Source organism: Sorghum bicolor, chromosome 10 (assembly GCF_000003195.3).
Source record: "Sorghum bicolor cultivar BTx623 chromosome 10, Sorghum_bicolor_NCBIv3, whole genome shotgun sequence".
Classification (NCBI taxonomy): Eukaryota; Viridiplantae; Streptophyta; class Magnoliopsida; order Poales; family Poaceae; genus Sorghum; species Sorghum bicolor.
In genome coordinates this window covers 2,115,446-2,133,953 of record NC_012879.2, presented here as the reverse complement: position 1 = coordinate 2,133,953, position 18,508 = coordinate 2,115,446, and the positions used below count along the sequence as shown (strand labels likewise).

The following is an 18,508-nucleotide window of genomic DNA, read 5'->3' as shown; positions in this document are numbered from 1 at the left end:
CTTGTTGCTGTCAGAGGCACATAAACAGAGTCTTTAAGATTTGGTTATTACGCAATGGTGTGTTCGTCACACCATCACCAGCTGCATCAGATTGCTGGTTGTGTTCAGTCACAGGTTATGAACAGTGTCAGATTGCTGATTGTAAACAAAACCAGCTGCATCAGATTGCTGGTTGTGCTCAGTCACAGGTTATGAACAGTGTCAGATTGCCGATTGTAAACAAAACCGCAGATGCAAAACCACGCTGAATTTGCATGGGCTACATATTTGGGACAACACCAAGCTTTGCAAATTTCACGCTGAATTTAGCTACATATTTGGGACAACACCAAGCTTGCAAATTCACGCTGAATTTGGATGGGCCACACATTTGGCAGTTGGCACAACACCAAAGCTTGCAGTTTCAGGTGCGCTAAAGATCGACCCAACGTGCATGCAACAAAGCTGCAACTCGCCAACTCCCTCCCTCTCCCGTCGGCGAGCGAGACAGACGCGCGCACCTGCCTGCCCATGGCGTCCTCTCTCTCCCCTCTCCTCCCAGCGGGAATCGCGGCCGGCCCCCTCCCTCCACCCCTCCCCACCGCGCGGGCATGCGTGCACGCACCCACTGCGTCGATCGCCATTTCTGGCCCCGGCTAAATCAGGATATAGACTAGTGAGAGAGCGACAAGAGGCGGAGGAAGAGGAGGAGGAGGTGCTGCATGCTGCTGCTGCGTTGGTGGTGGCTGTGGAGGTGCGGAGATCGTCGATCGGTCGCTGCGGTTCGTCGGCGGCGGTGTTGAGATGTCGATGGACTTCGGCGCCCCGGCGGATGATCCCAAGGTCTTCCGCAACATCTGCCGCGACCGTACGTCCACACCCCTGCCACACGCGCTTCTGATGTCGACTCTTCCTAACATCATCTTGTACTTTACAAATTGACGATCCGACGGCTCAATTTCTCTGTTGTTTGTGTTTCTCCCTCAGGGATACTGAAGGACTTGCTCAAGCCTGACAAAGATAAGGAGACCAAAAGCTCATGGAAGGTAATATTTTTGTTGTGCGTGCACAAACAGCTTGATTTATGCAAACTCTGTTGTTACTGCTTCATGTGTTCTGTTTCCTGCTATCTTTTCTTTTTAATGAAACGCTGCAGATTCATACTTTTGAGAGACTGTATCCTAGATTAGGACGTATATCATTTCACATGGATATTCGGATTTTTTGTGCAACATTTATGAATTATGTATGATCCTTTCTCACAATGTGTGACGATCTTGTCTCATGCTACTGGTATTCTAGGGACCTTCAAAAGTTTAAGCCCTTTTTAAATTAGTTTCATTGGTCATTATGGTTTACGAGTGGGAAAGCGAAACAATTATTATGTCATTTCCATTTGTCATATTTGTAGGTTCTTATAATGGATAAATTTACAGTGAAGATCATGGCTTATGCTTGCAAGATGGCAGAAATTACCGATGCTGGGATTTCACGTAAGTTTCCAAGACCTTTGATGAATAATCATTTAGCAGGAAAATATGTGGTAGTGACTATATGTTCTTCCTACTGTATTTACTTGGGATGCATCTTACTCTTTTCGGCCAATAACACTTGATGTTCAATTTATGTTTGTGAAGTAAGATAGTTAAGTAAGCTTATTGTCATATCCTGCAGTTGTAGAAGATCTGTTCAAGAGAAGGGAGCCAATGCCTTCAATGGATGCAATATACTTTCTTCAGCCACTGAAAGAAAAGTAATTTTTGACAGCCTTTGGCCTTTTCTTTTGTCTTCTTGAGTTTAATATTTTCCGTCAGTCATATTGGATTTTTGCCTTTTAATATAAACATCTCAATATGAATCAACTGTTATTCCCTGGTTCACATGACATCAGCTTTTGCTGGTTCTCCAATGATGAAGTACCTATGCGGTCAAAAGCCACCCTCTGTGGCGCTATCTAATTTTCCATGTAGTCAATTTATACGCCATATCATATTGAGGCCTCTTCTCTGATACTGTGATATATGCATTTTGCAATCTGCAGTGTCATAATGCTTCTGTCTGACATGTCTGGGAGATGTCCACTTTACAGGAAGTATGTTTGCATTGCCATTTCAATTTGCTGCTAAAGTATCATTTTCAAAAGCTTCTGATGTAAAAAATTTACTAACACATTGATGATTTCACTCCGAATGCTAGGGCATACATCTTCTTCAGCTCACCGATTCCTAAAGAATTGGTAACTTACATAAAGAATGACAGTAGTGTAATACCACGCATCGGTGCACTAAGAGAGGTAAGTTACTTCACAATGTATCTTTCACTGTTTTGAGCTTTGGCAGAAGTTCCTTTTAATGCTGTTATTTCATTAATTGCAGATGAATTTGGAATTCTTCGCTATTGACATGCAGGTATTCAACCTTTGGTCTATTCCATTTCAGTGCATTCTGAGACAGATCTATGAATTTTGTCTCCGTTTTGTTGGTTGCTGCCTCGGAAAAGTACCATAAGCTGATTCTATTATTTCTTTATTTTTGGGTTAGTATCAAGTATCAATGTTCAATAAAAATATTGTACATAGGGTATGACCATTGTAGAGGTTATACAGAGCAAGTGGATGCTGGCATGAAACAATGCCATCGTTAGATTTGTTAGACACTTTGGAGCTTCTGCTTGCACTGCGAATCAAAATTAAATGGTTCAAAACTTTATGAGGATATGCTGTACATATTCATAATGTCCTTGAAAGTAAAATCATGGAAATGAATGTAACTGAACATGTTGGGTGCACTTGTATTTGCATGTTATTGTGTCTTGCTCTTTGTCTATAATACAATGCTTATTGTATTTCACTTTATATGCCATATATGTAGGGCTTTGTAACCGACCATGATATGGCCCTGAATGATTTATACGGCCCGAGTGAGCAAAATTCCAAAAAGTTCAACGATACTATAAGCACAATGGCTACTCGCATTGCAACTACATTTGCATCATTGAAGGTATGTTGCCAAACTTCATTTGCTATGCTCTATTCATGCCCACAGTTGATTATTAGTAGAAACTTCCATGTGTTTTGTCATGCTAAGGTATTATAGCTCTTCCATAAAGGGAAACCAGTGTAAAAATCAGAAGAAAAGGCACTAAATTCTGAGTATATTGTTCATAGCATTCCTACTTGTTTGATTCTATGTTGATGAACATGTTAGCCAGTGGGATGCTGCCATTCTGATATGTGCTCATTTCCTAGATCTTGATAAGCACCTGCACGTTTTTTTTTTTTTTGCTTGATCTGCATTACAATTTACCTGGGCCATCACCTCGTGTTGGATTGGATCATTACACTCCAGATGTGCAAACCCAAAACCCCTCACTTGTGAATTTATGCATACACAAAAGAATGTTACATCAGCATACCCTAGATGAAATTTTATTTCTTGAACACGCAGGAGAGCTGCGTATCATTGCAGTAAAAGAAGAAGAGATTTACAGCACACCCAAACACCCCTAAAAGAATTTAGGGGTGTTTGGTGTTTTGTAACCCTAGATGGAGGTTAGAACCTTGATATAAATATATTGATAGCAACTATGAAGTAGGAATACATGGTTCTGGAACCATTTTTAGAATATTAGATGCTGAGCAGCTATGAATATCTCCTGTCTTACTTAGCGATAGAACTATGTTGGTGTTTAGCCTCTATTGCCTTATCTATGAATAAAGTAGTCTTATTACTCTCTTTTTCTCATTGAACATGAAAGTTGATTGACTACTTTGCAGGAATTTCCATGTGTGCGGTATCGGGCACCAAAAGGAGATGGTTCCACAAAAACTAAATTTGATATGGTTCCAAAGTGGCTTGCTACCGCTGTTTGGGATATTGTGTCAAAATATAAATCAACTATTCCTGAATTTCCCCAGAAGGAGACATGTGAACTGCTAATTGTCGACAGGCCCATAGATCAGGTGCTAAAGAATACACTGAATGCTAAAACACTTTAATAACTTGTTCTCTTAAAAATACAGCAAAAAACTTCAATTTATTCATTACAGCTTACAACAATTTCATATGACTGCAAAGATAGCACCTGTTATTCATGAATGGACCTATGATGCAATGTGCCATGATCTACTCGAAATGGATGGCAACAAATACATATATGAGGTAATTGCCATATCATATTATTAGTGAGATACAAATTCTCTTTAGATTTCTTATATATTAGTGTTATTTTGCAAGGTATCAAAGATGGATTCAGAACCCGAAAAGAAGGAATCTTTATTAGAGGATCATGATCCTATTTGGCTTGAACTTCGCCATGCTCACATAGCTGATGTAAGTTCTATGTATTATATTTGTGTATTCTAATTGCTTAACTTTTTTCTGGTCTATTATTCCTAACATTAATTAAAATGCCAGGCTAGTGAGAGGTTGTATGAAAAGATGAATAATTTTGTTGCCAAGAATAAAGCAGCACAACTTTCAAGGTGCATAACCTTTCTCACTTTTGAATGTTATTGCAAATATATTTTTAATCCATGGTGTATTGTAGTACAGTAATAGATAATATGCCTTTCAACTATGAGCTACTGGTACTTTTCACAGTTCTAGGCTGCTGAGAGCATTCATATTGTACTTCACCTTTTGCATACCCAGATACCCCTTGTGCTAGATATTTATCTGTGACACAATTATGAAAAGTTCACATATGATTTTGTATTCATCACTTGGATAACTTATTTTGTTCGGACCTGAATTACACTTTTCTAAGACAAGTGGTACTAAAATAGTCTTAGTTTGTAATTTAATATAGGTCTATCAGTTGCTGGTGGCGCGGTATTTGCTGATTAGATCAGATGATGTATTATATTTCATAATAATAATTGTGATGTTTTCATTTTCAACTAGAGATGGTGGTGAAGTCTCAACAAGGGATCTGCAGAAAATCGTTCAAGCATTACCGCAATACAGTGAGCAAGTTGAGAAATTGACACTACATATAGAGGTAGATGATTGCTTTAAAATAATATCTGTATACATGTTTAATGTCTTCATGTTTAATTTTTGTATTCACAAGTCATAAGGTAATATTTCCTATGTTTATAAGTTTACAAGAACTTTCATATAGACACAAAAGGAAAATATTATATTATCAGTAAAATATATTATGTTCTGGACTTCTGGTAGATAACTTATGAAGGGACACTAAAAGATGGTCCCGGTGCAATAGATTCCATCCATGTAACCACATTGTGGCCTCAGTAGACAGTAGGTAAATACATTATTTATAACATGATAAATGAAGTGCCATTACCATTCGTTTCACATTTTCAATGCTTTGCTCACCTAGCTAAGCCTAGCACATGGTTCAAAGCAAGCAATTGTTGTTTAAGACACTTGTTTCATATTAATATATTTTATATTTACTTTTTGCAGCATATGGTTCTGTGTCTTTCCTTTGAACAATCTCTTTTGCCTCAACTCTAATTTCAAATGATAAGTTCTAAAACTTTCGTTCATTCTCTTGTTCAGATTGCTGGAAAAATTAACAGGTGTATCAGGGAGTATGGGCTCCGTGACATTGGGCAACTGGAGCAGGATTTGGTTTTTGGAGATGCGGGAGCGAAAGAAGTGATCAGTATCCTCAGGTCAAAGCAGGTTTGTACAGAGAGAAACAAAAAACAGGCTTGCTGCTAAGTTGCTGTCATTTGATTTTGTTCTTTGCTTGACATGCTTGTTCCATTATTAAGGATATGAGTCCAGAAAACAAAATGAGGTTGCTGATTATATATGCAATTGTATATCCAGAGAAGTTTGAAGGTGACAAAGGGGAAAAGTTGATGCAGGTATTTCACGTCAAATTTTTATTGCTTATATGCACTACAATGATGGCATCAATACTGCAGGCCTGCTTACACTTCTAGAGAGACGTCAAAGTTCCAGATACAAAAATACACGTACAATCGCAGAGGAAGTAAAACTCTGCTTACACTAATTATGAGCATGGGCATATAAAGTGTTGCCAGAGAGACTAGATATCTAGAAGGCACACTTATATTTTCTAGTTGATGGCTCTTGCAAAACTCCCCTACGCCTCTCCTATATTAGTAATATCTATCTTCTAGATTAACCTCCACAATCTAGATTGATGTAAACCTATGTTGGACCATACTAGGGCTCTTATAGAGACTATTAACTTCACTTTGCAATATGGAAGGTTTACATGAACGAAGCTTATTCTATCATTTAGATCTTTATTGAAAAGTTATAGAAGTATTATATCTAATTTTCTGTTGAAAATTTCCATGTTATGCTGTCATAGCTATATGATACAGAGCCAACTTATTGACATGCAGCTAGCGAAGCTTCCACATGATGATATGGATGTAATAAACTGTTTAAGTTACTTGGATGGTTCAAATACAAAAAAGTCATCAAGGACTGGTACTTTCTCTCTCAAATTTGATGCCCAAAAGGTAAGCTTATGTTTTTTTGTGTACAAAGGTGAAGTCATGACTTCGTTAGAAAAAACATACTTTATACAACCTTCCCGTCTATTAACATTTTTTTTTTATTGCAGAAGAAAAATGCTGCCAGAACAGACAAACATGATGGTGAGGAAACATGGGCTTTATCACGTTTTTTTCCGCTTATTGAGGCACGTGATTACTAATCTTTCCTTGTCTACAATCCTTACCGATTTACATCAAGAATCGCTTATAATTGCTGAAAATATTTTTTTAGTTTATGGCCAAGTATTTAGTCCTTATTCCTGGGAATTTTTTTCAAGGACATGTGCTCTTCTTTACTTGTTCCTTGCATGGGTTTTCTTCTAAATTTTGGTTACATGCTGAACTATCAGTTGTAATAGTTGGAGTTCCTTGCTTCACTAACAGGAGCTGATTGAGAAACTGAGCAAGGGTGAATTACCTCTAAAAGAGTACCCATCTATGAGTGAACCAAGTTCTGCTCCTCAAGGTGCCACACAAACTGCATCATCAACTGCACGACCAGCACAAAATCAACCAATGTCTATGAGATCAAGGCGGACACCAACATGGGCAAAATCTCGAAATTCTGATGATTCTCAATCAAGGTAGTAATTAGACATAATATTCTATTTGACCCACTCGAGCAATACGAAATCCATTTACATATCCTGTTTTGGTCACCTAACCGCTTTATTATCATGGTAAATTGGATTGACAGTGATTCTTCAGTCCTGAGACACGCATCAGGTGACTTCAAGAGGCTAGGAAACCGGATTTTTGTCTTCATGGTTGGTGGAGCTACTAGATCTGAAGTATGTCTTGTGCTTATACTACATAAAAAAGATACAAATTCCCAATCTGGTTGGCATATTATAAAATATTTATCATTTCATACTTCAATGAATCAGTTGCGCACGGTGCACAAGCTTACAATGAAAATGAAGCGTGAAATTGTCTTGGGCTCTTCTAGCATCGATGATCCTCCACAATTTATTTCGGTATAAACTCAATTTCTCTTCAAGGTTCTACTATTTTCATTTTCATCAAATCTTTCCACTGGACTGCTGAAATTCATCCTGCTATGTTCATGCAACGACTCTGCAAGTGCAGAAGCTCAAGTCGATAGGTAGTGCTACTAAGACCTAGCTTGTATGCCGAGTGATGAAATGGATTATTACCCTATAGTACTCAGTATAAGGTACATTCCCTTCTTATTTGCTCCCTGTCTTTCAGTACTAAATTAATTGGTTAGAAGTATATGTAACAGGTTTGCTTTTGCAGCTTACAGTAGACATACTTCACCAATGAACAGTTCTACATTTTACCAGGATGACGTTGTCGATTGTCACTAGTGACCGATTGTCTATCGAACTAATCACAGTTATTCTTCTTTATTTTTTTTGAATTGAGGAAGTGAGCTGGCGTATCTGGTTGTAAAATAAGAAATACGCAGTATGTGCAAAACATTTTGTCTGTTTTTTGATGTTCTTGTTGACAAACAGATTAATAGAAAAGTCATTAGGACGGTTTTTGCAAAAATATTTAGTCTAAATTTGATGTTTGTATGATATATAGAAACCGTATTGCACGAATCTAAAACAAAATATGGATAAGATTGAGTATGGAGGGATACAAAATACTCTCATGGCCGCATTATTATTTGTTAACCCCATTGCCACTCGGCTTCCTTTGCTTGCTCCCAACTATAACAGGTTACTCTGGGAGTACCCTTTTGACTAAGGACCTTCACCATCACTGTAGTAATCTAAGACTTTATCTGAAGACGGTCCCAATAACCGAGGGTATGCACAAAGTCCATAAAAACATAGGGAAAAAAACTGAAGATCAAAGAACTGAAACATGAAAACACATGTTTGCATTCATATAGCTATTAGTTAGCAACTAATAATTAGCTCTTTAGGATCAAACAGGTCCAGCTAATAGTCTACCTAATTTCTAGCTAATACACAACTAACAACTATCTTACTAGTTGGGCCAAACCAGCTAATAGTTCGCTAACCAATATTAGCTATGAGCTATTAATTAGCTTCGTAACTATTAGCAGCTAATGGATCAAAAAGGCCCTAAATATATACATAATTAACTCATATCTCCTGAGTACTTCAAAGAGTATATATTACAGGTGCATTGACCAAGATTAGGTAATACAGACCTAGTTTCCAAAAGTTCTGCCTACCGGCCTTGCCTGCAACTGCACCATAAGGTCATCAACCTCTTGTTGCAAGCACTAACTGCATCCCGATGGGTTCGCATCACCGATGTGGCAGTGCCCCCCATTAGCTGCTGCTGCTACTGCTTCATCTGTCAGCTCAGTCGGGAAGATACCCAGTCGCTCAGCAACAACCTCAACACCGTCCGGGGTCGAATTGTCAATCGAGAGCTTGTCGCAGGGAGCATTGAAGGTATCACACAAGTCTGCAATCACATAAATAGCTCGTGCTACATCGATCGATAAATAAAACAATATACAAGTGCTGAGAATAAGTCATGGGTTTACCAGCAGCTTTCTTCTTGGCATCCTGGAACCTCCGGCTGAGGGAATCACGATCTGCACGCACAATGTCAAGCTCCCTAGACAGATCACTGGCCTTCTTCTCAAAAGCTACAAGGATTCGAACCAGATTACAACCCATAACATATCCAAATTAGAAACAACTCTGGAGATCAGAAGAAATTTAATTTACCTCGAGCAACCTCGCTCTCCTGCTTCAATTTAACTTCTAGATCCTTGTTCTCTTGCTTCAATTTAACTTCTAGATCCTTGTTCTCCTGCTTCAATTTAACTTCCAGCTCCTTGTTTTGCTGCTTTAATTTAACTATCAGCTCGGAGGCGCGTTTGAACCTGAGAGTGATTTCAGCGAGTCTAGTCTCGAAGAACGTCGTGGCCTCCTTGACCTTCTCCCAATCGACCTCGACGCGCTCCATCTCATCATCGATCTCCCATAACAGGTTGCTCTCCATGTCCTTCATCTGGACAGAGAGCATCCCTGGCACCTCCTCCTCAGCCTTCTTCCTGTGTACCTCTCCCTCCACTTCAACGGAGTTCGTAGTGAATCCAACCGACTGCTGACTGGACCCCAGGTTATCACATGGGCGAGGCTGGCAAGGCACGTGCGTCATCTCAATTGACTCGGGAACAGTCAAGGTGGACAGTGTTGTAGTAGGAGGAGATGCATGACGTGCTGCTGGTGACTCGAGTGAACGTGTCTCCGATTGAGGTGTTGGAGGCGAAGAGGCTGCCTGTGGAGGCGACAGGGGCACGGACTCTTTGTCTGGCATCTCCTCACGGTTTGGGACAGTTAGATCTGCTGCCTCCCTGCTGGCAGAGGCACTTACTTCCTTGGTTGGCGAGGCACTGGACTGCAGCAACAGAAAGGGTAACATAACTTCCTTGGACAACTCCTCCCTGCAGCACGAAAGGGTTTAAGCATTCAAACAGCAAGGCAAAAACTAAGGACAATGGAAGACAACTCAGCACTTACTTCCTCTCATAGATCGCCACCGTAACAAGAGATGACAGATCTTGCAGCCCCAGGTCTGGGGTGGAGCAGGCGAGGGCCTCAGGGAACTTTCTCTTCTTCCTGTGGGACAGGGTCTCCGTCTCCGTGTCCTCATCATCAGACAGCGGCTGGGCAATTGGCACACTGTTGCCGGACTCTCTCTGTTGTGCCAGCTCACTGCAGAAGTGGGCCACAACTTCAATGCCCTTCTGTTGAACCGACTCCCCAGAGGAGCCGGCACCAAGGGTCCTCGGTTTCTTCAGAGGGGGCTGGCTGACTATGGTGACAGCGTCTGCTGCCTGTGGCATGTCTACTCCCTCTTCGTCTTCCTCCAGAGTCGCGGAAAGATACTTGCTCAGGTCCTGTAACCAAGAGCATCAAGCAATTACCATTGATGATTCAATGGCTTATAAGAAAAACTCAAGAGAAAAGGAACACTTACATTTTCCGGAGGTCGTTTGTGATGACACGGGAGTGGCTTGCCATCAGTGCAAATTTCAGTATCAGTTGACACGAGCTGGGCCACCCGGGAAAGAATCTCATCTTCACTCAACTTTATCGACCTCTCTCGTGTCGGGTCAGAAATACCAGTGAACTCAGACATCCGATGGCACCTCTTCTTGATCGGTTGGATCCGACGACACACGAAGGTAACGATCAAATGGGCTCCGTCGAGCCCATTTCGGAACAAGCCATTGAGGTGTGGGATGATCTTCCCCACCTCGGCCATCTCGTCGGCAGATGGGGGATCAGTCCACGACGGCAGCTTGACAGGGGGGTCGTCGACGAAGTCAGGCAGTGATGGCTTCTCGTTCCGGCAGTAAAACCACCTCAAGTGCCATCCTCTGTTGGATGTCGGCAGCGCAATGGAGACGTATTGCGTCTTGGGACGAAGCTGGATGCAGGCTCCTCCAATCGCGCAAGCACAGGTGTTGTTGCCGTTGTTGGGATCTCGCTTGCTTACTGGCCTCACACAATATAGCCATCTCCACAACCCGAAGTGCGGCTCGATTCCCAGGTACGCCTCGCAGAGAGTGATGAAGATTGAGATGTGGAGCATACCGTTAGGGTTCAAGTGGTGAAGCTGCAGGCCGTAGTAACGGAGGAGACGGCGGAAGAACGGGTGCGTCGGCAACGAGAACCCACGCTCGAAGAAGTCCGCGAAGACCACGGTCTCACCGGTGCGCGGCTTCGGGACCGCTTCGCCGAACGCCGGGCGCCATCCAATCAATGGCTTCTCCGGCATGTACCCTAGCTCCACCAGTGTGCGGCATCCGACCTCCGAGACACAGGATTCTGCCCATTCCGACATCGGAACTCGGAAGCAAATGATCCAACTTGGTCGATAGGCTCCTCCTTCACATCACAGCAGACTGCGTCCACCGCCTAGATCTAGACGGAGATGGAGAGAAGCTCACATCACAGCAGACTGCATCCACCGCCCAGATGTAGACGGAGACGGAGAGAAGCTGGAATCTAGAATGGGGATGACGGGCTAAAAGATGGGAGAGATCGAGCAATGTGGCTCAGGGAATGGAGCTCGAAGAGTGGAAGTGCGCTCGGAGCACGAAGATGGCAGAGGCGGGCTCCGAGAAAGGCAGCGCGAGGAAGAAGACGGGAAGTGTTGGGGAAAACCGGTGCGGTTTGTGGACCACGCGAGGACCCTTCAAGAAGTTTGTTCCACTTCCACAAACAAAAATAGCAAGTACAGTACTCTCTCCGCATAATAAATAAATGCACTTGTTACGAAGATTAATAATCAATGGATCAAATATATAAAAATAATAGTAGACACCATTTTAGATTAGTTGTGTTATATTTTTTTCTATGTTGGTAAAATAAGTCATTAAATATAACTTTGAATTTTTATTTTTATAATTATTTATTGAAAAGTGATTGTGAAAGTTTTTTTCAAGACAAGTTTAATTATTCATGTGGTTTTCACATTTCTGAAAAGCGATATATGTATATTTATGTGAAAGTTTTTTTTCAAGACAAGTTTAATTATTCATGTGGTTTTCACATTTCTAAATCAGCAACTTAAAAGTTTATATTCTCAATATTTAACTTAAACCTTATCCAAAATGACTTCTTTTACCAATCCGAATGAAATATATTTTTATAGTATAAACTTATTCAATTTACAAATGCAAATATTAACATTATTTCTTTTAAATTTAGTCAAACCTAAAATTAGTTGAATCCTAAAAGTGAGATTTATTATAAAACAGATGGAGATGAGCCTTCCGGTCATGTGGAAGGAAGGGATTTTTTTTCATATATTTTAGATTGCTTTTTAAAAATTTGTTAGAATAACATTTTTGTAAAAAAAAGACAAGTTATCTATTAGGCCATTTTTTTGCCAGAGTGGATTAAAAATATTAGGTTCAATATCCCAAAGACAGAATGCTCGGAGTCTACAAGAAGTTTAGGTGGTCCCAATGGTTCAACACATAAAATTCAACAGAAGTGGATTTACCATCATGCAGATCTTATTCCACTGTGATTATTCTATGGCTACAGCTGCTGCTTGCGAGCTGCAGCTCAGGTGATGCTTCCTAGGGGAAGATCAAGTGATGCTTCTTAGGGGAAGATTTGGCTTATGTTGATATTGTTCACTAATTTATTTAGAGAAAAACACTGTACAATGGAATGGCTGATAAGGCATCCTAATAAGTTCAAGTAAATAAGGCCTTGGCAAGTTGGCATCTTGATGTTCCACCTAAGGTCAAAGTCTTTTGGCGGAGAGTTCTACAAGAATTTACTGTAGAGTCAAATCAAATAATTTAAAGTTTACTTAGATTTATAAAAAACTATCAGCATTTACATCATTAAATACACTTACTATACAATATTGATACTTTATAAATATTTTAGTTAAAATGTAAAATTATTTAACTTCTCGAGTGCATAATTTGAGATGAACACTGTGGAGATAAAACTTGTTGCTTGAGCATCTTTTACAGCACTCAGTGCACGTTGTGTGGGTATTTCTGCTCCTGGCCTCTTGCAAATTTTTTTTTCCCACACCGAATTATTGAACTGTCTGCACTATGGAGCGTAAGTGTATAGTTCAGTTACAGTTTCCTTATATTGCTTCAGTGCCTTGTGGGTTTAGCAGCTGACATGCTTCGAGATTGTGTCCAGTAGCCCCAATTCCCCAAATTGGGGCTGGGCGCTTCCTGGGACCGAGCAAGGCTGTGATCCAAGGCACAATGGAAATCCTGAAGACAGTCCATGCCAGGCCTTGTTTAGTTCACTTAAAATCCCAAAAAAAATTTAAATTTTTCGTCACATTGAAATTTTAGACGTATATATGGAACATTAAATATAGATAAAAAATAACTAATTTGCAAGACAATCTTTTAACCCTAGTTAGTTTATGATTGGACAATAATTATTAAATATAAATGAAAATACTACAGTAGCCAAACTTAAAAGTTTTCACTAATAAACAAGGCCAATAAATAAACAGCTGGTTTGTGGAAGCTGCAACTCTGCAAGGTTCAGGTCCAAGTTCGTTTCAAGGAAACAACCTGAGGTCCAAGTAACCTGAAGAGAGTAGTTGTTTGGGTCGCTTTGTACCCGGGGCTTGTTTAGATCCATTTTTTTTTGGATTTTGACACTGTAGCATTTTCGTTTTTATTTGACAGACATTGTCCAATCATTGAGTAACTAGGCTTAAAAGATTCGTCTCGCGATTTACAGACAAACTGTGTAATTAGTTTTTATTTTTATCTATATTTAATGCTCCATGCATGTGCCGCAAGATTCGATGTGATGGGGAATCTTGTAAAGTTTTGGGTTTTTTGGTGTATCTAAACAAGACCTCAGTATAATGTACATTCCCTTCTGGCTCCCTGTCTTTCAGTACTAAATTAATTAATTGGTTCGAAGTATATGTAACAGGTTTGTTTTTGCACGTATTCTTTATTTGTTTGAATTGAGGAAGTGAGCTGACATATCTGGATGTCAAATAAGAAATACGCAGTATGTGAACACCATTGTTTGTTTTTTATGTTCTTGTTGACAAAAATATCAATAGAAAAGTCATTAGGACGGTTTCCAAAAATGTTTAGTCTAAAATTGATGTTTATATGATATATGTAAAAAAACCGTATTGCATGAATCTAAAACAAAATATGGATTCGCTGGTCTGAAAAACTATGGCTGAAAGTACTGTTCGCTGATTTATCGTGAAAGAAAAATATTGTTGGCTGACAGAAAAGTACGACTTATAAGACAAGCGAACGAATTATGGCCCCCATTGTTAACCCTATTGGCACTCAGCTTCCTTTGCTTGCTCCCAAGTCGCAACTATAACAGGTCACTCGGGGACCTTCACCATCCTTAGATCCATGACAGTACTTCGAGATTACAGTGAGACTATCTGAAGACGGTCCCAAGAATTTAGGGTACGCACAAAGTCCATAAGAACACAGGAAGCACAATTGCACAAAGTCCATAAAAACATAGAAAAAAACTGAAGATCAAAGAACTGAAACATGAAAACGCCTGTTTGCATTCATATATTAGTTAGCAACTAATAATCAGCTCTTTAGGATCAAACAGGTCCAGCTAATAGTCTACCTACCCAACTGACAACTATCTTACTACTTGGGCCAAACCAGCTAATAGTTCGTAGCTAATATTAGCTATGAGCTATTAACTAGTGGATCCAAAAAGGCCCTAAATATATACATAATTAACTCTTACTCTATCTCCTGAGAAGATAGAGTAAGAAGCATGACGTGCCGGCGACGACCGGAGTGGACATGGCTCCGATTGAAGTGGCAGAGAGACTGCCCGTGGAAGCGACACATGCACAGACCTGATGTCTACAGTGGAGCAAGCGAGGGCCTCAGTGAACTTTCTCTTCTTCCTGTGGGACAGCGTCTCCGTATCCTCATCATCAGACAGCGGCTGGGCAATTGGCGCACTGTTGCCGGACTCTTTCTGTTGTGCCAGCTCACTGCAGGAGCAGGCCACAACTTCCTTGGCCTTCTGTTGGAGAGACTCCCCAGAGGATTCAGCACCAGGGATCCTCAGGTTCTTCAGAGGGGACTGGCTGACAAGGGTGGCGGTGTCTGTCGTCTGTGGCATGGCTCCCTCTTCGTCTTCCTCTAGAGTCACTGAAAGATACTTGCTCAGGTCCTGTAACAAGAGCATCAATCAATTAGCATTAATGATTCAACAGCTTATCTATAAGTTCTAAGAAAAACTCAAGAGAAAAGGAACGTTGACATGTTTCACTGGTCTTTTATGATGACACGGAAGTGGCTTGCCATGGGTGCGAAACTTAGTATCAGTTGACACAAGATGGGCCGCCCGCGAAAAAATTTCATCTTCAGGCAACTTCACCAGCGACTCCCGTGTGGGGTCAGAATTACCAGTCGATTCAGACATCCGATGGCACCTCTTCTTGATCGGTTGGATCCGACGAGACAAGAAGGTAGTGATCAAATCGGCTCCGTCGAGGCCATCTTGGATCAATTCATTGAGGTGTGGGATGATCTTCTCCACCTCGGCCATCTCGTCGGCAGATGGGGGGTTACTCCACGACGGCAGCTTAACAGGGCAATGGTCAGCAACGAAGTCAGGCAGTGATGGCTTCTCGTTCCGGCAGTAAAACCACCTCGAGTGCCATCCCTTGTTGGATGTCCGCAGTGGGATGGAGACGTATGGCGTCCTCGAACGAAGCTGGATGTCGGCTGCTCCAATGGTGTTGTTGGGGTCTAGCTTGCTTCCTGGCTTGACATGGTATATAGCCATTTCCACATACCCAAGTGCGGCTCGATTCCCAGATACGCCTCACACAAAGTGATGAAGATTGAGATGTGGAGTATACCGTTAGGGTTCAAGTGGTGAAGCTGCAAGCCGTAGTAATCGAGGAGGCGGCGGAAGAACGCGTGCGTCGGCACCGAGAACCCACGCTCGAAGAAGGGCCCGAACACCACGGTCTCACCGGTGCGCGGCTTCGGGACCGTGTCGCCGAACGCCGGGCGCCATCCAATCAGTGGCTTCTCCGGCATGTACCCAAGCTCCACCAGTGTGCGGCATCCGACCTCCGAGACACAGGATTTTGCCCATTCTGACATCGGAACTTGGTCCTCCCTTCACATCACAGCAGAGTGCATCACCCCGCCTAGATCTAGACGGTTAAGACGGGGACGGAGAGGAGCTAGAATCTAGAATGGGGGTGACGGGCTCAAAGATGGGAGAGATCGAGCAAGTGGAGCTCGAAGAGTCGAAGTGGGCTCGGAGCGCGGAGATGGCAGAGGCGGAGCGCTCCGAGGCGAAGGCAGTGCGAGGAAGAAGACGGTAGTGTTGGCCTGCTGGGGGAAACCGGGAAAGCGAATTTTGTCGTCTTCGCTAGCAAGTGGCGAGAAAGAAATCCCTTCCTCTTCCAGACGACCGACCGGAGCTGCCGCTTTTGTGCATCATGCGAGACTGCGAGTAGCCTTCAAAAAAATTGTTCCACGAACAAAAATAGTAAGTACTCTAGCGGCATCATCAAAAGTAAATACACATTTTATAAAATAAATCCAAATATATAAAATAGAGCAAAGTGCACTGACAGTTCTCGAACTTATTCAGCTATGTTATTTCCATCTTTGAACTTGTAAACCGACTATTTAAATCCTTCTCTATAAGTCACTAGATTAATTATATTATACTCTTTCTGTAAGTGTTGCAATGGTATTCATGTTGGTCAAACTCTTAAAAATTGACTAGTGTTTTTTAGAAAATATTAGCAACGTTTGTATCTTAGAATAAGTTTATTATGACAATATTTCAACGATCTATCTAATCTAATACTATAAATATTAATATTTCTTTGTATATATTTGATTAAAATTGAAAAAAAATTAACTCTTCGAGAAATAAGAATGATACTTAAATACATATACAAATATTAATATTACTTCTTTTAAATTTAATCAAACCTAAATTTAGTTAATTTATCAAAGTGTGAGGTAGTAAATTTATTATAAAACATTTGGAGATGAGCCTTCCGGTCATATGGAAGGAAAGGATTTTTTGTCATACTTTTAGTTTCTTTTTAACAATTTGTAATGACGGTTTGTAAAAAAATATATATAATTGTCAAGTTATTTATTAGACCATTATTTTGCAATAGTGAATTTAAAAATATTAGGTTAGATATTTCAAAGTCAGAATGCTCTGAGCCTACGAGAGTTTTAGGCCTTGTTTAGTTCTAATTTTTTTTGCAAAATGAACACTATACACACTTTCGTTTGTATTTGACAAATATTATTCAATCATGGACTAACTAGGCTCAACAGATTTGTCTCGCAAATTACAGTCAAACTGTACAATTAATTATTATTTTTATCTATATTTAATGCTCTATGCATGTGCCGTAAGATTCGATGTGACGGAAAATCTAATTTTTTTTGCAATTTTTTTTGAACTAAACAAGGTTCAGATGGTCCCGGTGGGTGAACACATAAAACTCAACAGAAGTGGATTTACTATCATACAAAACTAGGAGGATTCCCCACGCGTTGCCGTGGGTATGAAGAAAGAATATAAATATGTTAGAATGTTAATCGCTAAGAATCTATATGTATAGTGTTGGTAATGAAACAATATATGTTAATAAATGATATAGTTTGCTAATGTGAATAGCTTGAATGAAGACATGATGATATGTTTCAGTTGGATGTGTTAGTAGATGCTAATGTGGATACTTTGCATGTCGAGATAGTTGAATGTGCTATGACAAGAGAAATAGCTAATGAAGTTTATCTTTATAAGAGATATAGATAGATTAGAAGAATTCCTCACATGTTGTGGTAGGGCTTTCAAATAAAACATTTATAAAAATTAGATCTTATTATAGAAGAATATGATAGACAAATAAATAGTACAATGTGGATGTTTTGTATGTTGACTGACTAAAAATAGTAATTGGATTTAGTGGAAGATTATCTGAGGATGATGTGGCACTTAGTGGAGTACACAATGTGGATGATTTCCGTGTAAAGATTGAAAGATAAATGTAGTCACAAAAAGATAAGTGAGATTTTTGCTTTTACAAGAGAGAGATTTGAGGGTAAACAAAATTTTATAAATGAGAAAAAAAGGAAAAACCATCACTTGAATAGTTATGATTATGGAGCCGACATGCATAGTTGTATCCGTGACAATTTATATATTAATTTCTTGTTTCCTTTTCTCGTTCCAGAAAATTTTGTTTAAATATTTGAATTTTGCAGGATAGTAGATCTAGGAAGTACTTTCTCAGTCAAAAAAAAAAACTCTCATTTACCATAGACAAAAATATCAGCATTTACATCATGAAATACATTTACTATAAGATATTAATACCTTATAAATATTTTAATTAGAATGTAAATTATTTAACTTATCGACTGCCTGATAGAAGGCACTTCGGATAAGTTTCAAAATTTCTTTTAAAAAGGATTGAAAAAAAACATACAGCCGAAGAGCTGAGCTGAGTGCCTGAGCTGGTGAGCCCTGAGCCCCTGACCCC

General features: G+C 40.2%; 2 protein-coding genes across 2 annotated transcripts; one reads left to right on the top strand and one right to left on the bottom strand.

The window, feature by feature from the left end:
- On the top strand, positions 115-8,013 carry LOC8068408 (probable protein transport Sec1b). The gene is made up of 22 exons (XM_021450038.1): positions 115-847; positions 967-1,025; positions 1,391-1,472; positions 1,654-1,732; positions 2,021-2,071; positions 2,176-2,272; positions 2,355-2,387; positions 2,850-2,978; positions 3,755-3,940; positions 4,056-4,139; positions 4,215-4,310; positions 4,395-4,462; positions 4,884-4,980; positions 5,508-5,633; positions 5,726-5,821; positions 6,332-6,451; positions 6,556-6,633; positions 6,872-7,071; positions 7,185-7,278; positions 7,375-7,464; positions 7,577-7,664; positions 7,748-8,013. The coding sequence occupies exons 1-21, from the start codon at positions 784-786 to the stop codon at positions 7,610-7,612; spliced, it is 1,965 nt and encodes a 654-aa protein (XP_021305713.1). The 5' UTR covers positions 115-783; the 3' UTR covers positions 7,613-7,664; positions 7,748-8,013.
- On the bottom strand, positions 8,321-11,664 carry LOC110431233. The gene is made up of 5 exons (XM_021450037.1): positions 10,430-11,664; positions 9,970-10,349; positions 9,172-9,893; positions 8,985-9,089; positions 8,321-8,902 (listed from the first exon to the last, which is right to left on the bottom strand). The coding sequence occupies exons 1-5, from the start codon at positions 11,297-11,299 to the stop codon at positions 8,715-8,717; spliced, it is 2,265 nt and encodes a 754-aa protein (XP_021305712.1). The 5' UTR covers positions 11,300-11,664; the 3' UTR covers positions 8,321-8,714.